The following is a 27,139-nucleotide window of genomic DNA, read 5'->3' as shown; positions in this document are numbered from 1 at the left end:
TACAACACGGGCTCCCCTGAAAATGAGAATGGTGGTCAACTATGAGGAATTAGGAGCTTTTAACCACTACCCTCCACTGAGTCCTATTTCATTGGCTGCTGTTGTCATGAGCCATCTTGGTTCTCCCCCGGGGCTGAGCCAACACGCACGCACCGGCAGCACAGAGGCGTGATTCCGCGGGCGCACTCCAAGCTTACGCGCCTCTCCTACAGTCTTCTCATCCTTTCTTTACTATGGAAACTAAACCATGTGCAGGAGGCTCTCAGCTGGGTACTGCTACTCTGACAAAATAAAGAATGGTCCCTGTCCCCAGGAGGCCTAAACGTTGTGGGGGGAAAAAAGTATAAAATGTTCTTTGTACCAATGGGGATAAGACTGCTTTACGTGTTGGGGCGCCTGGGTGGCTCAGTCGGTTAAGCGGCCGACTCTTGATTTGGGCTCAGATCATGATCTCAGGAGTCCTGGGATTCAGCCCCGTGTCAGGCTCTGTGCTCAACGGGGAGTCTGCTTCAGTATTCTCTCTCCCTAATGCCCCTCCCCCACGCTCTCTTTCTAAAATAAATAAATAAACTTTAATTTAAAAAAAGATTGCTTTAAGTTTCATTGTAACTGATTAGCTATGCTAAACAAATAATTACTCTAAGTTTTAGTTTCCTCTTTGGTAAAAGGGGAAGAGAGGATCTTCTCCTTGGTCAACCCTGAAAGGCTGCCAGACAATTAAATGAGGTCAGATAAGAAATGAGACAGGGTGGTGGGGGAGGGGTACTGAAACATTTTTCCGGTTTACTCCAGGAGGGACCTCCTATAGGATGGAGACTAACTGTTAGAAATAAATGCGAATAGTAGCAGAGATGGGAGGGTAGGTGTAGCTCATAAGGTGACCCTGGTAAAGGCCCCCGCAGGGGCCTGCTTTCAAACAGAGGAGGGTGAAGCTGGCCCAGCAGAAAATCTTTACAAGTTCCTTTTTCTTTCTTTCTTTCTCTCTTTTTTTTTTTTTTAAGTCTGTACAAGTTCTTATGCACCAAAATGGTAAAGGATTTGACAAGCAGAGAAGGGGCTATATGCCCGAGGCAACTGTCCATCTGGAAGACCACTCACAGCTTGGGGAATCCTAGGTTCATGGGGTAGAAATCCCAGGCCCCACAAAGCTGACAGGATGGAAGAGGAAAGATCCTTCCTCCTGGAATTCTTCTCTCATGATCTACAGGGGAGCCATGGAATGTCCAGTCTTATGGCTAAAGCTCTGGGCGGTGACATCCACGGGCAAAGGACCAAGAGCATCACATCATTCACGTGGGTTTTTATCCTAGGAAACACCTACCTGCTTTGTCCTCTGGAAAACCACCTCCATATATCCAAACCAACTGATGTCATCCCCCATAAGCCATGAACAGGAGTCATGAAAATTACTGCTTTTTAAAATGTCCCATCCCTCATGGGGCACCCACCATGTGGGTCACCCTTCTCCCCAGTGATTTAAAAGCATATAGCTGTAACAAGAAGATGCTGACAAACTTCCTATTGCATACCTAATGATACACAAGCACGCAGAAGACAAGGCAACAATAATAGCCCCTTAGAGCCGCTCGGCCCTAGATCTTGGGCTTTTTTAAGCAGCTTCATTGTGGCATAATTTGTACACCATAAGATTCACCCTTTTTGGGTGTGTGATTCAACAATTTTTTAGTAAACTTAGAATTCTGCAACCACTACCGCAAGCCAATTTTAGCACATTTCCATCACCCCCAAAAGATTTGTACTCCATCTCCTTTTCCTCTCCTAGTCCCAGGCAACCACTAATCGTTATCTGTCTCCACAGATCTGCATTTTCTAAACATTTCACGCACACGGAATTATACAATAGCAACAGTCAGTTGTAAACTCTTTATAAAGCTAGGCAGTGAGCAGAATGGACTAGGTAGCCAGACTCAGGTTCAAATCCCTGCTCTGCCATTTACTAGCTGTGTGACTTCGGACAAGTTACTTAGCTTTCCGTGCCTCAGTTTTTTCATCAGTAAATTGAGGATACTAACTGTACTTACCCCTGTGGGGCTGTGAGATCCAATTAAGTTAACATATGCCACACATAGTGAGCATTACATAAATGTTGCTTATTATTACCTGACATATGATACCTCATTTGACTCTCAAACTTCCTGTGGAAGAAGGCAGAGCCGATAGGAGTTCAGTTTTACATACGGGACTCGGGGGTCAGGACAAAAAGGCTAAGAAGTGGCAATGCTCAAATGGGAACCCGCTACATGCTTCTGTATCTGTAATGCTTCCAAAATTAACCTCAATCCGCACCCTGGATCTATCCTAATCCATCCTCTGTCTAAGGATGTTGCCATTTTTTCTGGGGATGACATGCTTCTCTACTTACCGAAGCTGGGACTGTAGCTTTCCTGCTTTGTTTATGAAATCTTCCCACACTGGATAGCTCCCCTACAACAAAACAAAGTCATCAATCAGTAAGGCATGCTGTGATAGACATCTGATTAAGACAATAACAGAACACCCAATTCCAATTACACAGGGAGCAATCTGTGTGTGCTCTCTTCCTCTGCAGTCGAGGATACGGTGCCCAGATTATATATAAATGCATTGGCTCAGAAATGGGTTTAGAATGTGCTCAGGCCCTGTTATCTTGTAAATACTACAAACGCCAATTTGAACAAGTTTGGCAGAATCTAACACATACATTGATAGATCACTTTTTGAGTAACAGATGGTGGGTCCAAATTCAATATACGCAGAACATTCAAGGCTCTACCGGGAACCACCTGACCATGGCTGTGGCTTTTCCCCACCCTCATTCCCGGCGGGCAGGGAGGAGGGAACCAGAGTGATCTGCACTCCTCCCCAGGACAGAGATTGGCAGCCACTGGGAAGCATTACTAAAGGATCAGAATCTCAAGGTTGAGAAGTTACGTAAGGGTAGCCACCCCGCTGATGGCTTGAACCCAGCATCTACATAGGACATGGCATGCGGATCCCCAGCACACTTCAGCTCACAGGGAACTCAACACCCTCTTCTGAGTGCCTCTATCCGCTACCGTGTCCTCTAGGTCCGTGCAGCACTGGCTTGAACCTTCTGGGGACCCTCAGGGTGACGCCCAACCCAGCCTCCACGTGGAAGTCTTTTCAAAGAACTGAGGAAAACCAGCACATTCATCCCCAGCTCTCCCTTCTCTCCCCAAGTGTGGTTCATGTCCTACCCAGGACGGTGTTTCACATCCGGGCAGCGTCCTGGGGACACGATGAGGTATCTCCCGCTCCTCTTTAAACCACGGTACTCAGACACAAACTCAAAACTACAGGTGCCATTCTGACTGGAGCAAACAGACTGGAGCGTGACACCTCCCTCCACATACACATTCGATTTATATTAAGACCAAGGAGACTTGCAAGAGGGGATGCAAAATAAACCCATAAAAGGAGAAGCCCTGGCCAAAGAAGCAGGGTTTGGCACTGAACCATTTACATACAGAACTAAGACTAAACACCTGGGTGGGGTACTTGCAGGACAGAATGTTAAGTGCCTCCAATACTGACTGACGGGATGGAACATCGGCCGCCCCGTGAGTTGGCGGTTTACCCTCATGTGCAAAGTCTCCACCTTGCCACTACTGACTGGGCCAGACAGGTCTTTTTCGTGGGGGGCTGTCCTGTGCATTGTAGGGTGCTCTGCACCATCCCTGACCTCGGTTCACTAAATGCCAATAACAGGGGCGCCTGGATGGCTCAGTCAGTTAAGCGTATGACTCTCGATTTCAGCTCAGGTCAGGATCTCGGGGTCCTGGGATCGAGCCTCGCGTCAGGCTCTGCACTCAGTGGGAAGTGTGCTTGAGGACTGTCTCTCTCCCCTCCCCTGCTTGCAGGCACCCTCTCCCTTTCTCTAAAATAAATAAATAAATAGTTAAAAAAAACCAAAACAACAACAACAAAAAACAAAAACAACCACTGCTTTATAGGGAGGCTTGAGCCCCGCACTGGGCTCCAGGCTCAGCGGGAAGTCTGCTTGGCCCTCTCCCTCTGCCCCTCCCCCTGCTCTCTCCCTCTCTCAAATAAATAAATAAAATCTTTTTAAAAATAAAATAAAGGGATGCCTGAGAAACTAATTTCTTTGGGTGATGAAACAGTCATCTGAAGTTCAGCAATTTCTTCAGTATTACTTCACTAAAGTTTCAATTCTCCTGTTAAATAAAAGTAAAATTAAATATATTTTTGGATTTGCATCTTATCATAAAAGTGCCTTTTTCTATATCTCTCTAGCTATCAAGTCTGTCTGAAAATGTGCTGAGAGATATCTGGAAAATTGTCTACCAACATTAAAATGGGCTATTTCTGGAAACTAAGATTTGGACCCATGTGTTGCTTTCTTGTTTGTATTTTCCCATATGGTCATAGTTTTTTTGTTTTGTGTTTTGTGTGTTTCAAATAACAGTATCATTTTTACGAAAACAATAGTCATTATATATATTTTTTTAATTCTAAGATCAGACTAGAGGTCCCAGCAGCAAGAGCACCATGAAGTTACAAAGTGCCCAGAGCCTAAAGCCTGTTTCACTGATGCCACTAGAGCACATCGATCAGCTCTGCATCAGAGACCTGCCTGGTCCAACTGCAGGTCTCGGGATTTATTCCCCCAAGCGACAATTTGCTCCCACGGGGCGCTAAGCTGCACCGGGCCAGGCATCCTGTCTGACTGGCTCCTGGCAGAGATGCTCTGGCAGCTCAACCTGAGCTACTGACACTAGTAGCCACGCACAGGGCCTGTCAGCACACTGCTAAGCCACCCAGCCTCCACTTCGTCTTTGCGCCCCAGTGCACTGCTTCTACCCAAGAGCACAACTTTAGTTTAGCTTATGTTGAATGAATCCTTGAAGGCTCAGGCTACCATTCCAGGCCCATCGAGACCTGGTAGAGAAGTCCAATTATAACACCCAATGTATTTACCATTTTCTCATCAAGTATGGACACCCCTTCTACATCTATATCCAAGTAATTATAGGGGCAAGGGCTGAGATCAGAGTTCTCTGGCTGGCCGCGAGAGATCTCTGTCCCCATGGACATCAACATCCTTAAGAGCATAAGAGTTCAACCCACCAATTACAGCCTCACCTAATCTTTTCTTCTCTTCCAGATCCCCAAGAAAGTATGAGAAGCTTTTGGAAAAACCTAAAGATGTTCAAACATACTGACCACCACCTTCTAGCCAAAAGGTACTAGCATCACTCATCTACACAAAGGAGGCCATGACCGCTGGGCCTTCTTTTCCCCAGCACCAACCGCTCTCCTGCATGGGCCCCCAGAGAAGTTCCAGATGAGATGATCTGAGATGATCCAGAGTATTGAAGAAAAAGGTGAGGCACATTCAATGAGAACACGCCAAAAAGAAAACAGGTCTGTGCAGGAAGCCCACAGTCCTAATTTCTAGCCATGGCTGCACCATTATTAGGGGGAAGCCACTTTACCTCTCAGGGTCAGCTCCTTATAAAGACGAACCATAAAGACAAATAATTCCTTCACCGTTACTAAACACTGACATCTCTGAACACTGAAAGAATGGAGGGAAGAAATAAGGGGATAAGTCACTACTTCTTGGGGTTGGCATGAGGGATAACAGAGATCAGACATCAAAAGTGCTCAGTGCAATCTGTCATTGTCCAATAAACATTGGACAGGATTGAGCCAAGGCTTTGCAGGCCCCTGTCACCTCACTCAGGCTACTGGCTCAGATGTTAAAGCCTGTAAGTCAGACTGTCCGTCCAGGCTGGAATCCTGCATGCTTAGTCCTAAGCACAGAACGAGCTGCATCTCACAGCTAGTTAACCAGCTGGGTGCGGGGAGTCAGACTAGTCTCCGCCACTCCCTGGCACACGGCAGGAGGAGTACTCAGACCGACATGAATGTGCCGGAAATCAACTGCTCAAAGCTCTTCAAAAAAATGACTTATCTGCCCCCACCACTGGGAGCCTCATTGCAGTCTTTACCAAATTAGCAACAAAAGGAGGGTCCCCTCTCCAGTCAAGGGGTGCAGCACACAGCTCTCCGCCCACGAACACCCACTCAGCCAGAAGAAGGCTGCCAAAAGCAGCCCTCTCCTGATTTAATGATATTTGACAGTCTATCAAAGAGTGTCAGGCCCACCTGTTTTAGGCAATATATAATTTAATGGATTCTAAAAAAAAAAAAAAAAAACTTCTAAGAACAGAAGACAAAACCTCCTTGTTGAGAATTTTTTAAAGTGCGTAAATGTTATTAAAATTTAAAGGCAAGGTGATGTTGGATTGCTCTAGATCTAGTTTTTTTTTTTAAGTTTCTTTCAAGGTAAAAAAAAAAAAAAAGTTTCTACCCACCTGAAAAGTAGATTTACTACAAAAATTCAAAAGCTTGGAGGAAGTGAGAGAGGAGAGAGAAGAAACTTGAAGAGTTAAAAGTAAGAGAAAAAGCCGGGGCATTTTCTAGACTCTAAGACTGAGCCAAAGAGAATATACTGAAGTTTCAAAAGAAATCTGCAGTTCAAGATGCCGTATCCACTGAGAACCCTTTCAGAAAACAATTCCAACACAGGCCTTAATTTTCTGATCTGCACCACCCACCAACAAGTCACAGAAAGCTCTCCCTTCGAGGCCACTGGTTCTGACTGGGCTTGGTTCACTTTTGAGGAAATCCCCAGGAACGCACTCCTGGGGCTGTCAAAAAGTCTCCACGCAGACCCCTCTGTGGGGTTCACCAGAGAACACATAAAGGTTTCACAACGCTCCAGACAGACCAAAATCAAAGAAGGTAAGACTCGCGCCAGGCACCGGGGCTCTGCCAAGTCCGAAGTCACAGGCAAAGTCTCCTCTCCCTGGAACCCCTTGACTTCTTTGGAGACGAGGGTAGGTTCTCAATCCCAGGCAATTTGTTGAAAATAGAACCCACACCACACTGGATTTTGAGAGAAAGGAAAAGTCTCCTGTTCCAAAAACAAGTTTGTTTACAAACATGTAAAGGACTCCCTTGATCAAACTGCGGGACTCCCCCCTTTTTCCTACAGCAAGAGAGGTGGGGCTTCCCTGAAGACAGGCAGGGAAGCCCCACTTCTGTATCCACCAGGTGGGGTGCCCACCATGCTCCCCACACCACACACACCACCACCGACAGCTATTCTCTCTTCTAACCTCCAAGAGGATTCAAGCGTCTGGAAAACTCCTATTCAGCCATCACCACCAGTCTAGCTCTAATGTCACCTCTTTCCAAGCATTCTTGAATGCACCTACTACCCTTACATCATGCAATTCATCATCTACGAGCCTGAGTCTCATACACTGTGAGCTCAAGAACAGAGAAATGGAGGGAGGAAAGAAAAGCATTTCTAGTAAGAGCAACAGTTGGCACAAAACAGGGAAGCAGAGAGGACATAAGTGGGCTCTCTCCAAGGGACACTGGAGTGGCACACTGACGCTGGGGAGATGCAGGACATGGACAGGGTGGACAAGGTGACTGTGAGCAGCCTTCAAGGGCAAGGTCAGAGTTCAATCACAAAAAAGGCAGCAAAAGACCTGGCAGATGGTGAGTGACATTCAATCCCAAGCCACGGGGCGCCTGGGTGGCTCAGCTGGTTAAGCATCTGCCTTTGGCTCAGGCCATGATCCTGGGGTCCTGGGATCGAGCCCCACTCTGCTCGTCAGGAAGCCTGCTTCTCCCTCTCCCTCTGCCTCTGCCTGCTAGTCCTCTCTATCAAATAAATAAATAAAATCTTAAAAAAAAAAAAAAACCTCCCAAGCCACCTAGGTGACAAGAGAAACTAACAGGTCACATACCTAACAGCAGTCTGGTCCCTTAGGGAGGGGGTGGGTGGTGAAGCCTTTCACTTCTGAGAAAAGAGACCCACCCAATCTCTACCAACTCCCCAAGAGGTTGGGGGCCACTTAAGCAAATATGCAAGTTGGCTTCCCCACCCCCACCCGCAAAGTTGAGCTCTGGGCACACCACCCCACCCCAGGGTCCCTCTCCTCTTCTCCGTCCCCTTCCTCCACTCTCCCCACAGCCAGAAGGCTGGACAGGCCACTTGCCTGACACAGGGCACAGGGCGCAGGACCCAGCCTGTGGCTGTTTTGGCTTGGGGTTCTGTTTTGCTTTGTTTTGTTCTGTATTAAACAGAGGCCCAGGATGGCATCCCACACACGGAGCAGAAGAATAAACTGTGTGTAACTCATCGGCCCGGCTGGCAAACGATGCCCCATAAATAATGCAGCAACTGCCTCTCCCAGCCCAGCCCGCCGTGGCAGCGGGACCTCAGGGGACAGCTGAGGGAACCAGACACCCACGCTGCCACACAGGGAACTCGGAGGAGCCAGGAGCTGTGGTCAGGGGAGGGGCGATGTGAGAGGAGCCAGAGCTGGAGAAGTCTCACAAGGACAATAAACCAGGCACTGGCTCCAGGGAGTGTAGTTCCAGCTCAAAGGCCTCGGTCCTGCCCAAAGGTTCCAGATGGACGCTGGCTCACCAGTGGTCATGCCACTGAGAACTCAAGTCCCAGGCACACACACGACTGGACGGCTAACCTCCCAAGCCCCTCTTTCCACCCTGACGACATCACTGTCACCATCATTCGTGGAGCGTCACCAGTTTCTAAACAGGTGCTTGGTGCCAGGGGCATAGATCAGCAGGCCTTACACTTTCACTTCCATGTCCACCACCTGGGGACCCTGCAGAAATGCAGGTTCGGATTCCCTGGGTGCCGCTTGTTTCCCCTACGTGATGCAGAGGCTGCCGGCGCACGGACCCGGAGGAGCACGGCCTGATACACACTCCGTCCGTGCTCACCACCCCCTGCTGAGGCACGGGCTGCTGTTACTTCGCAGCCAAGGAAATGGAGGACCGACTTTGGGGCCCAAGGGCTTCCCTGACGCTGGGAAGTACAAGCCTCAAGATGAATAGCCCCAGCTCCCGGCCCAGCCCCAGGGCTGCAGGAGGCTGCTGCTCAGTAGGCAGGCTGGGTCCTGCTCAGGCCAAGGGAGGTACAAGGGCTCCCCAAACCCACAGCCCCCCGACTGCAACTGCAAAACTGCTCCCCAGGGGAGCCAGAAATGGTCGCGATCCTCAACCACGTGAAAAAGAAAACACAAGGCACAAAACAAAGAAAAGCCCTTCGTGTAGAAAAAGGTCTGGAAGGAATGAACCAGCAGTGTTCACAGATGCTGTCATTAGTGGTGCGATTATGGGTAACTTGATCACATCTCCAGGTTTTCGATGGACACGGGGCCCGATCGGCTTCTACCAGATCAGAGAGCCTATCTGCAGCATCTCTACAGGCTGCTGCTGTCACCACCCCAAGCCACCAGGCCCCTCGGCATGAGCCATGCCGCCCCCAGCATCCCTGCTCCTCCTCTTTTAGGTCACCCCTCGGTGTGGACTTCGGGGAAATGAAAAGCAAAGCTTCCAGAGGAAGCTTCTGATCTGAGCAGGCGTGCCCCTGGACCCCGTGTTCTTCTACAAGCATGAGCCAGGAATCTGCCGCTCCCAGAAGTGGGTGTGCAGGATGAAGGACGGGGCCCCTGCCTGCCTGTCACAGCTTTGTCCCCAAAGCCACCCTTCCCCACCCCATCCTGTAAGAGGAAGGGCTCCCGAGATCCTCGGATGAAAGGCACTGTGTAGCCCATCCATCATAAAAACCATTCCTGCGCTTTTATTCCCTGATTGGGGCCTGCCTAATCCACTAATTATCCCTGTCCATCAAGTGGATGACAGCCTTGGGGATAATCAATGGTTGCTTCCTCCACACGCCCACCCTCACCCACTTGCCCAAGCTCACCAGCAATAAATACGCCTATGAAAAGGAAGATTTAACCACAAAAGGTGTTCCCTCCACCCAACCTCCCCTCACAAACTGCTCCATTTGTAACCATAAGACCCTAATTAAGTCAAGGACATCAGGCGTCTTCTTCCTCCAGTGCTATGACGTCCTATGCCCACAATGCCTGTTTTCTGACACCCTGGCTAGGTGGCCACTTGAAATAAAAGAAGAACCAACCAAATGTGTCAACTGTACCTTCAAAGTTTTATTGTTGTTGTTGTTGTTTACATTTTCTGCCAAAAGGCATTCCTTTGTCTACCCTGAGCCTTCCAGCCAAAGAGCCACTGGCCACATGGACTTAAATTCACTACGATTAAACAAAATGTAAAATTCAGTTCCTCACTCAAGTGCTCAAGAGCCAAACGTGGCCCGTGGCTGTAGTACTAGGCCACGGAGGTGCAGAACACGTGTCCCGACGTGTCCCGCTGCAGAAAGCGCTACCGGGCAGCGCCGGCCATCATGTGACAAAGCCACTCTGGGCACCCCAGCCTTGTTCTATGCCACAACGAGGCTTCTGGTTCCATTGTTTCACTCTTGCAAAAACTGGGGTGCATACCATGAGCTACCATTTCTATGAAAATGGAATCCCGCTCCTCTCCTTCTTCCCCAAATTCCCTCTCTCCCTGCCCAAATCTGTACTACCCCCAGGGTCACCTGGGGCCATCTCAGAGTCCAAGTGTATTTCACGATCATCATTAAGAGCCCCATCTCATGTTTCCATAGTCCTTGAGAGTATAAAGGGCTCTCAGGACAACCCTGCCCGGGCACTTGGCAGAACAGGAAACTGAACACTTTTCCTTTTTCCATGGGAAAATAAGGCCCAGGAGATTAAGTAATCTGCCTCAGGTCAGAGAAGGGTTTGCCCTCACACCCAGTTCAGATCATGTAGTGCTCCTCAGTTTGCCCAGTTCTTTTTAAAATGAAATTGCCCCCAGGGGCGCTCGGGGATCTCAGTTGGTTAAGCGGCTGCCTTTGGCTCAGGTCATGATCCCGGAGTTCTGGGATCGAGTCCCTAGTCGGGCTCCTGGCTCAGTGGGGAGTCTGCTTCTCCCTCTGACCCTCCCCCCTCTCATGCTCTCGCTCTCTCTCTGTAAAACAAATAAATAAAATCTTTAAAAATAAAAAATTAAATGAAATTGCCCTACGGGTTCCCCTAAAACTTATTGCTTCTCCACAACTGGACACCTGGGGACTCAGTATCCGATCCCTCATACAGGGGTTGGCTGCTCTCACCCAAGGGCAAGTAAGAGATGTCTGTGTACATGTAAGCCACCCCCCAAAATAATAAATTATGTGGAGTCCAAAGCTCCTGTTTCATTTGTTTATGCCCATGTATAAACATCCCAATGAGATAATGAACAGAACACGTGGTGACCTCCACACCCCATAAAAACGTCAAGTATTGTTATCATTATTTCATGCTTGCACACCTGTACTCACCCACTTCTCCTCCCTGGAAATGCCCTCTCGGACTCGTCTCCACCCAACCCCACAACGGATTCTAGCAATCTGTCAAATCCGCTGTGGGGAGCAACGGCCTCGCCACGTTGTACACCCTTGGGTGCCCTGCTGCCTTCCACTAAATGGTGCCTCCTCCACACCCCCAAGCCCCACCCCAGGCTGCTAGGAAGGACACCCCGGGGGCGTCGCCAAAAAAGGCAATGACTGTGTTGGGTACTTGTACAGTTGCGGTCCTCCTTTTAGTCTTCCCACAGCACATCCTTCTCCTCGCCTGGAGGGAGCGCCCTGATGCGCAGCCATACTCCAGAGTCTGACGGGACCCGTGTGATGTAGGGGTCAAGAGCATGGCGCTAGAGTCAGCCTGCCCGACTTCCCATCTACCCACTGGATGGCCTAGGTGACTTAGTCACCCGCAACTGCCCTGTGCTCATGTGTCAAGGACACCCGCGCTAGTCCCCACCTCCAAGGATGGTAATGAGGGTAAGGGAAATAGTACAGGCGCTTAGAAGGGTGACCGGCACTTAGGACTCAATAAATTCCAGCAACTGCTATTTTCAGGCCTCTACGTACATTGCTAGCCACCCTCCCTGGGGCATTTAATGAGCACCTGCTACACACAGGCAACGAGCCGGGTGGAGGCCATAGAGAGATAAGGAGCCAAAGCGTTGAGGAACTCAGGCTGGTAGAACACGGATGTGTTAGCGACCAGTCGGAGGACACCATACTCCAAATATAAAGTACTAGCTTCCAAGGAGGCGGGGGTAATGCCTCACCTAAGTCTTTAAGGACAAAGGGGCGTTTTCCTGGCAAAGGGGAAGGAAATAAAGAAGGGAGACAGTTTTCCCTGCAAAAGAAATAATTAGCAAAGGAAAGAGAATACAGAAGATCATGGTGCATTTAAGCATGAGAATCATTTTGGGGTGTAATTTGGGGACACAAGAGAGGGAAGCAGGGAGAGTCTTCCTACTCACCTCATGAGCTGCAAAGGAGGCCCTTGATGGCCCAAGAACCGCTCCCACTCCCCCCCCCCCGCCCCATTCCTGGTATAATCACAACCTACCAGAGACTCACTAGGAATGTTTGCTAGAACTGCGGAGGCCTGAGCCCCACCCCAGAGCTACACAATCGAAATCTCTGGGGAGGGGGCCCAGACACCTGCATTAAACACACTCCCCAGGGGACACTCATACTTTCTTGCTAAAATCACACACAGCAAGATTTGAAAATCACCACACCAGGGGCTCCTGGGTGGCTCAGTCAGTTAAGCATCTGCCTTTGGCTCACGTCATGATCCCAGGTCCTGGGATCTGGCCCCACGTCAGGCTCCCTGCTGAGCGGGGCCCTGTGCTTGTCTGCTCTCTCACTCTCGCTCTCAAATACATAATCTTTAAAAAAAAAAAAAAAAAAAGAAAAGAAAATCACCACGCCAAGTAAGACATCTCGTCCCTCTGAGGCCCAAAGAGCTGTGGTCTCAGCAATTTCTCTGTCCCAATATTCAAGTCTAGCTCCTAGTGAAATAATCCCTGGTGATGAGCACCCGCACATGGGAAGATGAACGGATACGTGCTTTCTGAATGGCATTGGGCAACATGTTTGAAATGCCATGAAAAATACATACCTTTGACACAGGATAAAGCCTTCAGGCAAAACTCTCAATGCAAATCAATGTCTAGCTACAAGGATATACTCATTGCAGTATTGCTTCTAATTAGTTAAAAACCGGACACAGCCTAAACATGAAATCAGCATGGAACGTATGGAACTGGTGCCCACCTTAAGGCTTCCGCACATGCTCTTCCCTGGCCTGGAACATTCTTTCTCCGATAATCCACATACTTCCTGAAGTGTTGCTCAAAGGTCAGCTGCTCTGTGAGGCCTTTCCTAGCCACGGTATTTAAAAACAACAACACTGCCCCCGCTCTATTTTTCCCCATTGCACATAATCCTTCTAATATACAGAACTGACTTAGCTTGTCTGCACTGCCCTAGAATGTAAGCTCCAAGGAGGGCAAGGACTGTGTCCATTTTCTATACTGCTGCACCCCCAGCACTTAACACAGAACCCGGCATACGGTCGGTCCTCAAATACAGGTCAACTGAATACATGAACTGTGCACACACCAAACAATGGAACACCACACAACATTAAAACTGACATGGCTCAAAATTACATACACGGAAAGGCAATGTAAGTGAAAAGCTAAGTGAAAAAAGAAATTTCTGGCACAGCGTGGGCCGCATGAAAACCTTTGTCTAAAATGTGTGTACATAACCCACTTTGTAATCAAGCGGTTACGGGTGAGTTTTATTTTTTACTTAACCGAAATTTCTCAGTTTTTCTTCCACTAACTTTATATTGCTTGCATAATCTTTGAGAAGTAATCCCTCATGAGGTGCTCTCAAAACACTTGCTAATTTTTTTTTTTTTTTTTTTAGGAATAAGCTCCCTCCTTAGTGACTTAATTAGGGTGTCCCTAATTAAGGCCAGCACCACATCAAAGAGGCCAGGTTCCAGGGGACCCTTGCTTCAGGTCTACTCCTGGCTGCAAGGCAACCTCAGTCCCTGCAGCGGCAGCTTGCAGAGCTCCTGAGTGCTGGGATGCCAAAGGCTTCGCCACCAGCTAGCTCCTCCTGGCTCTGCTCCCCGCTACTTGCTTCCTATTGGGGTGCCTCATCCAATTATTCAGGCCCAAGATCACATCCTGCTGGAGAGCTGGCTTTGAAGGTTCAGTAAACAATCACTTCAAAACAAAGAGCGACCATTAAACCAAACTCAAAGACTTCCTTAATGACTCCGTGCTCAGCTGCAGGAGGATGCAAGCAAGCCAGGCCTCAGAAGTGAAACTGAGGTCTCCCTGGAAACTAATCTCAAGCATTTCCAGCCTCCTACTGCAAATATCCCCCCTTCCTGTTTTGTGCTCAGTCACGTGGGGTGCAGAGCCGTTACTGGGGCGATCCTGACGGGAGGGGGTTTCTTCAGCAAAACAAACATGTGTCTCATGGTTGTCACCTTCGAGGGCCGTATCAGACCCCTAGGTCTCAACACCCTGCCTGCTCCCCACCTACTCCCCTCTGCTGACAAATTAGAGGCACCCGTGCAGGGAGTCAACCACCCAACAGCATCTTGTCGGCTGGGCCTATCTCTGCTTCAAACAGAGAAGCCCCTTGACCCTTCCTAAGATCCCGCTGCTTCTCTGCTCCTCTTCTAGACAAAACAATTTAGGGCAAGGGCTTTACCTGGCTTACTCACAGATCTCCACCCCCAGCAATACCTGGCTCACAGTGCGGGCAGCATCATATCTGTTGAATATGTGTACTGTGTTCTCTCAAATTATGCATATGTTGAAAGTTGAAAAGCACTGCAGTATTGTCACTATTCCATTATCAAAGTGGAGGTATGGGTTTCCTGTATTTTCTGAAACATCTGAGTGCCATTATTACAGAGTACTCCACTAGAAACTACCAGGGTAGCTCAGATACACGAGAGCATTTTATTTCACATTTATTTCATCCTAAGCCCTTTACATACACTTTCTCATTGAAGTTTCCACAAGTTTCAGAGGGAAGTATTATTTCCCCCATTTTACAGATAAGAAAATAAGTCTCAAGAGGCTGAGTAACTCGCCCAGAGTAATCTACCTAGGAAGTGGCAGAGCCAGGCTTCAAAGCCCAACGGCAACCGTGTAAGGTAGAATGTAATACTCAGGAGACTCAACACAGAATGTGAAGAATGCCTAAGGGTACCTGGGGCGGTGGAAAGAGGAGATAACTTTGTGGTGGGGCCTTGAAGGATGAGAAAGATTTCAGTGGACAACAATGCAGAAACGTCCTCCAAGCAGGACAAACAGCAAGAATGAGGGGCACAGGGTGTGTTCAAAGAGGCCTGGGACTCCAGGATGGGGAGCATGAGGCATACAGCAGACCAATCAGCTAGGGCCCAACTGTGGGGTCCTTGAATCCCAGGGTAAGGCAGGTGGGACACATCCAGCAGGTAGGCGGGTAGGAAATACCCAAATACGGTTAAGTCCTAGGAAAGGACAGAAGATCAGTGCCAAGAGGCTGCTACAGGGCCCGCTAAGAGGCAAACGAGGCTACTTTCCTGGTGGTCATTCCAGAAAAAGAAGGGAGAACTCAAATGGAGTAAGACAGAAAAAGACAGCCCTTACAGAGCTGCTCCTCTCCCCTTACCCTGGTGTAAACATCTCTGAAAGACTTTTTTTTTTTCAAGCATTAGATGCCCTGAGGACCGCACTGGGCACCCAGCCCTTCCTCTCCCTTTATAGACAGTGGGTTTGCAAACAGAAATGCAAATAGGCCCAGCTGAGGCAGATGAGGTTATAATGAACTCAAGAGTAATTGACTTAGCCAGAAAAAAACAACTCAACTCCTCCATTTCCTGCAACTTCAGTGCAAACTCTAAATACAGCTAGGTCAAGGGTGGGGTAGCTTTTGCTTGAAGTGGTGGAAAGAATTACTACAGTGATTGGAACAGTAACAGCAGCGAACATTCCAGTGCCAGTGGGCAAGGCACGGTGTGGAGCACTTCGCAGGCACAGCCTGATTTCGGAATCCTCAAAGGTGCATACGTTCTTAGACCTTTGTACAGAAGAGGAAAAGGAGGCTGAGAGATTAAGTAACTTGCCCGCAGGATTGAAAAGCAGATGTCTTTCACGCCAAGGTCAGCGGGAGCTCTGGAATTTCCACAGGAGGGGTTTAGACGCAATGAAGGGGCCAGAAGGGAGTAGAAGGTGTGCAGGACTGTTTTTACTTGGATGGTATGTTATAGATCTACGCTATCCAACAGGGCAGGTTAGCCACATACGGCTATTTAAAGAAAAGTGAATAAAACTCAATAGTTCCTTGGGACGCCTGGGTGGCTGAGTCATTAAGCGTCTGCCATCAGCTCAGGTCATGATTCAAGGGTCCTGGGGTCGAGTCCCACATTAGGCTCCTTGATCAGCAGGGAGCCTGCTTCTCCCTCTGCCTGCTGCTCCCTCTGCTTGTGCTCTTTCTCTCTCTCTCTCTGACAAATAAATAAAATCTTAAAAAAAAAAAAAAAAAGCCTAATAGTTCCTTGATCACGCTCGCCATACTTCCAGTGCTCAACAGTCACATGTGGCTAGTAGCTAACATACTTGACAATTTCATTATGGTAGAAAACCATGGTGGACTGTGCTATTGTATATTTAAAATCGTTAAGTATCCTAAAGATGCTTTTTCTACTATTTTTATATTTCAATGTATTTCATGTTGTTTCACTATACATTTATTTTTATTTTTAATCGTGGCAAAACACACAGACCATCTATCATCTCGGCCATTCTTAAGTGTCCAGCTCAACAGTGTTTAGCATATTCACGCTGTTGTACAAACACCTAAACATGCTTTTACTCAGGCTTCGGTGGGGTTGAGAAAGTACTTTTGAGGGTGCTAAAACTGTGTAAACTTGGTAGTTCTCAAGCCTAAGATTAGAACTACCTGGGGGTGCTTTTAAAAAATGTGAATGCCCAGGATGTCCCCCAGAAGCACAGAATCAGAACCTCCAGGGAACAGGTCCAGGTATCAGTGTCTTAAAGGCTCACAGGAAATCCGACACTTGTATGCCTGTAACCAAGCGCATGCCACCAGAAGGGGCACACCAGCCCAGACCCACTCCTCCGGCCCCCCAGAGACCCCTGTCCTGTGGGAGGTGGCAGGGAAGGGAGTCCCAGGCCAAACCTGCTGTCCACCGCCAGGACTTAGGAGATCGCTCATGCTAAGCAAGCTAAGATTTTACAGTTGCCCAAATTCTTCAAGGTGAAGAAAGCAAATAAAAAGACACACAGCTCAAAAGGCACTCAATTGATTTTTTTTTTTTAAACCCACTTAAACTAGACAGGAAAAGAAAAACCACTTAGAAACTATGACCCAGGCTGTATATGCCAAGAATCAGCACAGAAAGGAGGGGTTTTTTTTGTTTTTTGGGGGTTTTTTGTTGTTGCTGTTGTTGGAGATCCCGTCAACTTCTCCAAACACAGACCTGAAATGGCTCCACAGACTCAACCAGACTGGAGAGCCACCGGGACATAATTAAATACAGAAAAGCTCTTTTACAGGAGAGTTGCAGGGCTGGACACAAAATGAGTTCAAGGTAAGGAGTTCCCTTAGAGGCGTCATTTGAACTTTGGGTGAACTTATTTAATTCAAATAATTAGTGAGGGCTGCCAGGCTTGCACAGTCGCCCAGTCTCAGGAACCGATGGGCTCCCCGGACGTATAAACATGGCCCTCCGGCCAGGCACGGAGAAGACTGAGGGCACTTTGTATGGGGATGAGGACAGGAGCCAAGGGTGACAGGCCAGAGCCTGGCCCGAAGACTTCTTTACCCTGTGCACACCCAGAAGAAGAGGAAAGGAGAATTCCAGGTTTGTCTGTCAGAGGAGTGGGAGAGGGAAGGAAGCCCAATGTCAATAGATCGTAAATTAAATGACTTTCACAAAAGTGACAGCCAGATGGGAGTCGCCTGCCCCACAGCAGTCCCCATGGCATCTTAGCTCAAGTTCATGCCTCCGGGCAGACTCCGGGCTCGAGGCACCGAAAAAAGACCCTGATTCCTTCCTTGAGCCTTCTACAGAACTCAGCAGAGTGGAATCCTGTATTTATTTATTAGAAATAAATCCAGTCCCCTCTCTCTACTTCAGCGTGTTCTAAAGAGCTCCAGCTTTGGGAATCAAATTGGCCAAGGTCTGAATCAATCCACCTCACCATGGCCTTGGATTAGTTACCACCTCTCTTCTAAGAGCCTCAGTTTTCTCATCTGTAAAGCGGGGCTGATGTGAGGATGACATAAAACCATGCGTACCAAGCACTTAGCACAATGCCTGGCACATGGCAGGTTCTCAGCAAGTCCCTTCCTGCCCCCTGTTCACCATATGCCATGAACACTGAGCACCTACTATGTACAGGTGGCACACAAGAGCATCTTAAATCGGGGAGCAGCAGAGACACATAGCCCAGGTCCTCCCTGGGCTAAGAGGTGAACACTGACAATGGGTGGGCTGCTCTGGAATCTATGCTGAGTGGCTTTGATTTTGATTTTGGGGGTTTCGTGTGTGTCTGTGTGTCAGATACTTGGAGGAAACCTTGCGCAGCCGCCCAACTAATTCAAGGGAGAACCTCCGCAATCAAATACAATGGGCTTCCTCGAAGCTCAGCCAATTGATTTACTCCATTTGTCTCTCTGGTTTGCTACTTAATAAGGCCATATCAGCAGTGCAATCTGCAAAGCTGAGTTAAACTGCTTAAGGCAACCATCAGGTCCCTCTAAGGAGCCCCAAATACTTCTCCTCTGATGTCCTAGGCAGCTAAATCTGCCTTTGGCTTTTGTTTGGTTCCAGGAGAGGTATTTCTTTGTTTTTGCAGAGGTATGGGTTTAAGGGGAAAGTGTCCTAAAGGCAGTTCCGAGAAGTAATGGAGACCTCAAAATGATCTCATTTTTCCATTCCCAATCCGAGCACCTAAACAGTCTTCTACAGAAGGAATCTTGCCAGCTCTCACCCATCCCCGGGAAGATGGAAAAGCCCAGATGAAAATTACAGATAAAGCGTCTAATAGATCAATAGTTTCAACCTTTTCATCCTCCAAACATTTCAACAACCTCAAATGAGCCGGCCATATTGACAGATATCATTTTAGCTTTTTCCTTTTCCTGGATGCAAAAGGGCAGTTCAAAGTACAAGAGGTCAGAGCTGAGAAGCCCCAGGACGCATGGAACATGCTTATACTAAAAAGCAGTTTGCTGTTTATCTGAAATTCAAATTTAACTGGAAATTCTGTATCTTTACTTGCTGAATCATAGCACTGAGCTCAGTGCTGGCAACCTGAGTTGTGTGCTTGCAATAAATACTACAGAATTATGAGTACATGTTACTCTCATAAGAACTGACTGATAGCTGAACCAGGCAAAATTCAAACTCAGCTCATCTTCCATGCAAACCATGACCTAGGATTGACCTTCTCTCCATGTGGGGCATCGTTAACTATGGAAATTCAGAACATAAATGTTCACAGTGTCCAGCAACAAGTTCTATACAATTTAGTTAAATACGATGTATAGATGTATATGGGATTTTCCCATAGAAACATTCAAGCCAAGATCAAAAAAAAAAAAAAGACTTCTTTCTAAACGTGGACAAGATTTGCACTTAAGAAACCAAACAGACTGATCTACATAGAAGAGGCCCTCAATCTCAGAACAGGTACCCATTCTGGGCAGTTCCCCTGCTGCCAATTTTATGACATCTTCACTTTTCCTTCTTCTCCCACAGGCCCAAACTGAGAACACTGTAAAATCCTGGACAAACACAGCCATTTGCTAAGAGAAAAACCAACATGGGGCCCATCTGTACTTTACAAGGGCTCTGCTTGTCCTGCCTCTGTGTGTCCCCATTTACAGGGCTGCCTACCTCCCTCAGAGCACCTGACCACTCTTGGACGCCTTCGCTGGGTTTTCAGTATCTTCCTAGAGAAAATGTTGGGGTTTTTTTGGTTTTTTTTTGTTTTGTTTTGGAAGAGTCAAAGGGACATCCTTCAAAAACTGACTGATGCCCTTCCTTCGTGGCCACCATACGGTATCTAATGTTACCTACTTACGGCCCACAGGACAAGCAGCTCTCCAAGGGCAGGCCTGTGGATCTCTGGCTCCTCGCTGCCCAGCAAGAGACCTTCCACACAGCAGGCCCTCGATAAACACCAAGGAAGGGAGCCTCACATCTGACAGAAACCCCAAAGCCAAAGCACTGGCAGTGTTGGGGGGGAGGGGACAATCCTGAAATCATTATCCAGCGCTGGACCCAATACCCACATTCTTGATCTATGATAAGTGAGGGAAAATACTGTGTCATGCCTTCAAACCACAGAAGATTTCCATGGAATTCAAGAAGTCCCTTTACCAGCTCTAATTTTAGGCAGAACTTAGGAGAGAGGATACCGGTGCAAATAGAGGTGGGGGGCAGTAGAGAGGAACTGAACAAGGCCCCTATTCTGCTCAGAACAGGTGCTGGTAACAGGACACCCCTCTCTACAGTGGGAGGTGGGGTAGGGAATTCAAGGTGTGGTTGGGTGTTTTTCACCCCCCGCTCCAGTCCCATTACATAACCCCTAACACACTCTCGAACCTAGTACAAAGTTCTCCCTGCATCAGGCCTAATTCAGCTCCTGACGAGCTGATTCTTGAGCAACAAGGCTGAGGAAAATATTTGGCTTTAGCATCCAACTTAAAAAAAAAAACACAAAAAACCTAAGTTAATTATTAAAAGAAGAAAGATATCCACAATGACTTGCCCTTGAGTTTGGCCCATCTCCTGGTCTTAAAAGCTCCCCAAACATCACCAAATTCTTTGCTGGTTCAGCTATCTAAACAGTAAATAAATACATAAATAAATAAATAAATCTACAAGTATCAAATCACTGTGTTGTACATCTAAAACTAATGTAACATTATAGGTCCATTATAGCTCAATAAATTAAAAAAAAAAAAGCAATGGCTCAAATCTGCTGTTTGTAGCACTTAGCCCGTTTTTCTTGGCACTTGGATAGAAACTCCAAAAAGATTCTAGAACCTCTTTAATGTCTAACCATTGTCAAACATCAGAAGCCAGTCAGTTGGCCTTCCACAGCGTCACTTCCAAGCTACTATTCCCCCAGACAAGAGACGATGGGCCCTAGCCTCCAGCCACGTGAATCTCCTCTCTTTTCCTTTTGGGACCAGCTCACACCAGACAACTTGATTTATGTGGATGGGCGGAAAGGCAGCCAGTAAGCGATTCCGCACACCACCATCATTAGTGACCACCACCACAGTAGGGTGGAAGACAGGGGAAAAAACACAAGGTTTCCTCTCGTCAAGTTATATAACAGCTGCTGCTGGATCCCAATGGAAGAAGAGTGAGGGTTTCTTCTGCACCCTTCCCCCTGGAAAGGACAAAACACACACCCTGACAACTGAGGATTTAGCCAGATGAAGGATCACTAGAAAAAAGCAGAAAGATTCCTCTCCAGCTTTTCAATGCCTTGAGGTTTTTGGTTTTGGAAGATGTATGGTGTTAGGCCTTGAAATTACTCCATTTTTTTGTTGTTGTTTTCTTTTTTTTCTCCAAAGAGGAAATTGACTCCCTTCCTGTGTTGCTGTACATTTTGGAGAATCAAATGCTACTTTAAAAAAAAAATTTTTTTTTTCCTTACCCTTTCCTCACCCCAGTCTAGCCTTACTTCTGGAAAAATAACCTCAAAATTTTCTCAAGATGGCATTCCAAATGGGTTTCCAACATTTACACTTGTCCTTCAAAGCCGACAGAAAGGGGACCAAAGACATCAGAAACCCATCACGGCAGTTCAAAGAAGAGAAAAAGAGGATAAACTGGTCATTAGAAAGCCAGCTGACTTCAGATAGTAAAGACTGTTATTGGTGGTGACTTCATGCATTATGTATACTATGTACTGCTTATCCTATATGCTCAAACTTTTTAAAATTCCCTTTTAAAATGTCACTGCCATCCAACCCATGAAGAAGTATTTTAAAAAGAAAACTCCATTAAAATATTCAACAACTGTCTTCTGAGTAAACAATCTTGGGAATCAGTCTACCCCTCTCTTTTTCCTTCTCTCTACTCCCCAGAAGTCTGGAATCCTGCAGACTCCGAAGCAAGTTTTAGTCTTCCCCTCCAGTTTGCTTTTCAAATCTTTGCCAAAACAAAACAAACAAGCTTAAAATAAATGCCTTCCCACAGGATGTTGAACAAACCCTACTAAATTCAAAGGGAAAGAAGTCAGGAACCACAAACTATAGATCTAGCACCGAAAGGGCATTAAATAAATCTTTATTTTTAACTGGAATCTTGCAGAGGGAAAAACATGCCACCTTGGCACCCACAAATCTCCCTCACCAGAATGCTAGAGGGCAGCCACGGGATGGCAGGCGGAAAACAGGGGGCCCATCCTGTGGTGGGATACCTCCTGAAAGGCCTTGGGTTCAAACCAATAAATGCAAAGAACTGAGACTGGGTGGATTATGGATTAAGGAACAAAGACAGAAAAAAAACTCTACACGTTTTTTGTTTTTTTTTCCCCCCTGGGACTGCAGTGGGCAGAACTTTTAGGTCACTGGGTCCTTGTAACTACTCAGGGACTGGAAACATCCATTTCTCTTCAAAAAAAACACAAGCAGCTTTACCAACCCATCTCACATTCTTCCCCTGGTGATCAAAATACACGTGTGCCTCAAACCCAATCTTTGATTATAAGGCGTACAGAATTTAAGTTAACAAGAAATACCCGAGTCTGAGGCGGGGACACCAATCTTTGTCTCAAAAGAGCACTTCAATAAGTCAATGTGGATTGAGGGCAAAGGAATGAAAGAGGCTGTCTTTGAACAGGGAATAATCCATCTAATTCCAAGTGGCTGGATTAGAGGCATTCCTGGACAAGCAGGGTCTAGCTGAAAATAATGCTATGTGAATGTCAATTTCACACACACACACACACACACACACAAAACACAGGCTCTGTAGAAGGAGGGCCAAGACCAGGATGGAGGCACCTTGGAAAAGTTCACCCTTGGGGAGATGGCAGTTGGTTCTAAAAGGGGGAAGCAGGCGTGACAGCTGAGCATTCCTTCACAAAGTCCATCTCCCAGACCAAACCCTCTCTAAACCTTACACTTATCAGACAAAAGCTCCTCCAAACGCCCAGGCAGCGGCTGAAGAGGGGCTGTCCACACCCACCGGCCGTACAGCCTTCCAAACCTGCCTACTCGTTGTTGGAAGCCGAGCTTTTAATTAAACACCACCTCCCCGGATCTGTTGAGGCAAACTGGGGCTGGGTTAGAGCCAAAGAGAAGCTCCCTAAATACACATGAAAAAAAAAATCCCCCCACCGCCCCCAATTCCCACCTCCAGCCAGCTCCCGAGGCTGGTTATATTTCCTTTGGATGAGTAACACAGGGCCCTGGTCTATCTCTATGCACCAGAAAATCCACATCCAAGGATCAGGTTATCCCCAGTCCCACCCTTCGCAGGAAAAAACCAGGGTGTTGTTCCCCGCCCCCAATACACACAAGCGCGCGCGCGCGCACACACACGCGCGCGCGCACACACACACACACACACAATATCTTCACAATCCTTCCAAGAGAAAACCTGGAATCTGGGGGGGGGGGGGGGGCGGGAATACAGTTGTTTAGGGGACCCCAATCTTGTCTTCAGACTGGGAGCTCAGCCAGTGGAAGGAGGGTCCCCAGCAAGGCTACTCTGGGAACTTCTGCTTCGCGCCCCCGGGGAGGGCTGAGGGAAGGCATGCACACCCTCACCAGCTTAGGAACAGCCTAATTAATGCCTAATTTGCTCAGGTCCCCCCCCCCCCCCAGGGTGGATCTGAAACCCAAGGAGGGAGAGGCCTCTCTCCCAGGCTCTCGGCCGGGGAGGGGGGCCAGTTCCCGCGGCCCGGCAAAGCCCCCATACCCCTCCCCACCACCGCGCCAGGCGCCCCCACCCCGTACTCGGGGGAATCAGGTGTCCGCCCAGGCACCCAGTCTCCACGGGTCGCAGACACTCCAGCAGAAGACAATGGAAAACTTGGAGCCGGGGCCCCGCGCCCCCAGGGAAAAGAGATGGTGCCGCCCCCTGGGACAATGAGCGTGGAGAGGGCAGGGGCCATCAGACACCTCCAGAGAAGCAGCCCGCCCGGTGACCCAACAGAGCCCGGAGCAGCGCCGCGGGTGAGCAGGTGACACCGGGCCAGAGCGCTCCCGCAGGTGGCCGGCGGCCACAGTGCAGGCAAGGGCCGGGCGGCTGGCCCGGGGCGGAGGCGAAGCACCGCGGCGAGGTCAGTGCGCGGCCGCCCCCACCGCAGCCGCGCCCCCGGCGTCCTACCTTCATGTCGCTGATGATGGTCTGGAAGAGGCCTCCGAGCGCGCTGCATTCCTTCTCAATCACAGCCTCCATTTTCCCGGCGCCGGCAGGGAGAGGACACAAACTCGGGGCCGCCTGGACTGTGCGCGGGGCCGGGGCTCGCTCACCCGCGGAGCAATTCCACCCTCCGAGCGACCCACCTCCGACTCACAGCCTCTTCTGCAAAGAGGACGAAGTGCCCAAGATCGGCTGTTCTCTGCCCCAAATAATAACAATAATTTTAAAAGCCAAACCGCTCTGCAGGGTAATTCGCCTACATGCAGTGCCCGGCTCCTGGCCTTAAAAATGACCGGAGAAGACTGACAATCAGGCCACCACTGGTGCCCACGACGGAAACAGGAAAGCCCATCTTGAAGCAGAGAAAACCACCCGCTGACCTGGGGCCAGCGCCATTTAAAAATGCGAGATTTTCTAATTTAATAATATTTTTGAAATTTAAAAAAAAATCGCCCAACAAACAGCAGAACACGTCTGCTCGCCGCGTCCAGATCTGTAGCTCGCAGCCGCGGCCGCCGCCTCCTTTTCACTCCTGCGCGCCCGGCCCCGGCGCTCGCTCTGGCGCGACTCCCGGGGACGTCCGGAGGGGCGCACGCGCGCTCGCGGTCGTGCGTCCGCCGCGGGGGCGCGGGGAGGGCGCGCGCTCGCGGCCGTGCGTCCGCCGCACGCGGGCGGGGCTAGGAGCGCGTGCCCGGGAGACGCGTGGAGCGCACGCAGCTGAGGGGAACCGGCGGGCGGTGCGGCGAGGATTCCACCCCCGCGGGAGCTGCCTCCTCTTCGTAGCACGCACAGAGCACTCCTTCCTGCCCTGGCCGCGGGTCGCGGCGCAGAGAGGGCGTGTCAGCACGCGGCTGGCCGAGCGCCCACCCCACAATGGCTGCGAGCGCCGGGAACTGAGGGTGCACCGCCGCTCCCCGGGGGCTTGCAGGGTGGCACGCTTAGCGCAGTGCCCAGCATATTATAGCGAGCGCTCAGTAGGGCGGGAAAACTGCTGCTGCTGCTGCTGCTGCTGCTGCTGCTGCTGCTGCTGCTGCTGCTGCTGCTGCTGCTGCTGCTGCTGCTGCTGCTGCTGCTGCTACTGCAGCGTTTCGAGAAGAAGCCCTGTGATATCAGGACTGCAACGCCAGTCAGGATTGCAGACAGCATTCGTAATTTGTAATTAATTTGTAATTAACAAATATGTAATTAAGGAGAGTTTGGGGGCGTATCCTATGGCGGGATGCCCAGTTCAACAAAAGTTGCAGGATGCTGAGAAAGTGGATTGATTTGCCATTGCAAAATAAATGGCACTGAGCTTTTGTATACTGTCTTCGGTTTCAAGATACTGTTGACTGCCTGTGACTTGGATGGTTTTTTTGTTTTTGTTTTTATTTGTTTGTTTTCAGGCCCACTGAGGGCCTTGGGTGTTGGTTTCACGTCAGAGAGCCCTGTTGGGAAGTTTAACCTGGAAAGACTGCAAATGTTCCTGAGTTGATTTGGAGGCTGGTGGTTCATTTTCATAGCTCCACTGCCTAACTGCACATAGTTGGAGCCCTCATTGAGATTACCACCAAATAGGCAAGGAAGAAGAGAATCCAATGAGCAGCTTTTAAAAGACCTTTAAACATAAGAACCTAACTCTTCTCCCTTGTCCTGTGAGCTGACCATGTGAAGCACAAAATACAACAAAAGGAAAATACTGGGGAGGAGACAAAGGGAAACCATATGCAAAATGCTGCAGACTTGTGCCAGACTTGCTCACTAAGTAATAGGTAAAGTTCTGGGCTTTGAAAAACTGCAAGGAGGCACATGGAGGGGCATTATCACAGCTGCAGAAAGATAATATTACCATGGCCCACTCTGCCCAACTTTAAATTGCAACCCTTCTCCACCCCTCTCCCAAAAATCATAAGGAGTGTTACTTCTGAAATTAACCAATCTCGGACAACCCTCCTGGATCCTGTCCCCAAGGGTATTAGGATGTGTAAGTCACGTTCTCACCTTGCCAATAATAGAGCTTGACATACAGTTTGCTGTCAATCATTATCATTATTATGATTTTTAATACTATTGGTATTAAAGTGATCAGGTCACTGTTTATAGAGCCTGATTATACTGGGTTTAAACTCCAGTTTACAACCTACTAACTAACTGTGTGACCGTGGACCAAACTAACTGGGCCTCGTTTCCTCATCTGTTAAGTGGGGATAAAGACTTCATAGGGCTGTAGTGACTTTTACTTGCACTAATATATGTAAAGCAGCATTTAAAAGAGTTCCTGGCATATAGTAAATAAGCATTCAATAAATCTTACAGATGTAGCTTATTCATAATAGCCAAGCACTAGTCATAATAGCCAAGATGTGGGAGCAACCTAAATGTCCATAATGGATGAATGGATAAAGAAAATGTGGTATGTGCATACAATGGGATATTTATTCAGCCTCAAAGGAAATCCTGCAACATGTAACAACTTGAACTCAGCTTGAGGACATTATGATAAGGGGAATAAACCAACCACAGGACAAATACTGCATGATTCCACTGATGAGTGGAATTGGGTACGAGCTAAAATATTCAAATTCATAGAACGGTTGCCAGGCGCTGGGGTTGGGGGAAGGTGGTAATGGGGAGTTGGTAGCCAATGGGCACGGACTCTCAATTACACAAGATGAGGTAAGTCTAGGGAATGAGGGATTTTGAGCAGGAAAGGGACAACATCAGATTTACACCTCCTACATCACATTCTTTCCCCATGTTCAAGCATCCCTCGAACTCTCTCCTCCCTTCAAAACGCCCAGCACTTGCTGGGCAGACATCAAGATCTGATTAACATGCAATTCCTCCCGGGAGTGTTTGCCTTTTTTTTTTTTTTTTTTTTAAATAGCTCCTAAGAGGAGGAACCCAGAGGA

General features: G+C 48.4%; 1 protein-coding gene across 7 annotated transcripts in view; it reads right to left on the bottom strand.

Moving 5' to 3' along the window:
- The window catches only part of MTSS1 (MTSS I-BAR domain containing 1), a 156,478-nt gene extending 132,131 nt beyond the window's left edge, over window positions 1–24,347 (bottom strand). For all 7 annotated transcript variants that reach the window (XM_045805656.2, XM_087864626.1, XM_045805660.2 and 4 more), the window contains exons 1-2: window positions 24,213–24,347; window positions 2,384–2,445 (exon numbers count right to left, since the gene is read on the bottom strand). In XM_045805656.2, the coding sequence (XP_045661612.1) occupies window positions 2,384–2,445; window positions 24,213–24,284 (134 nt within the window). In that variant the 5' untranslated portion in view covers window positions 24,285–24,347. The remainder of the gene's footprint in view (window positions 1–2,383; window positions 2,446–24,212) is intronic.
- Window positions 24,348–27,139: the final 2,792 nt, after the last annotated feature.

This window comes from Ursus americanus, chromosome 9 (genome assembly GCF_024610735.1).
Source record: "Ursus americanus isolate L20-20 chromosome 9, mUrsAme1.1.p, whole genome shotgun sequence".
NCBI classification, from domain to species: Eukaryota; Metazoa; Chordata; class Mammalia; order Carnivora; family Ursidae; genus Ursus; species Ursus americanus.
This window is presented reverse-complemented; position numbering and strand designations above follow the sequence as displayed.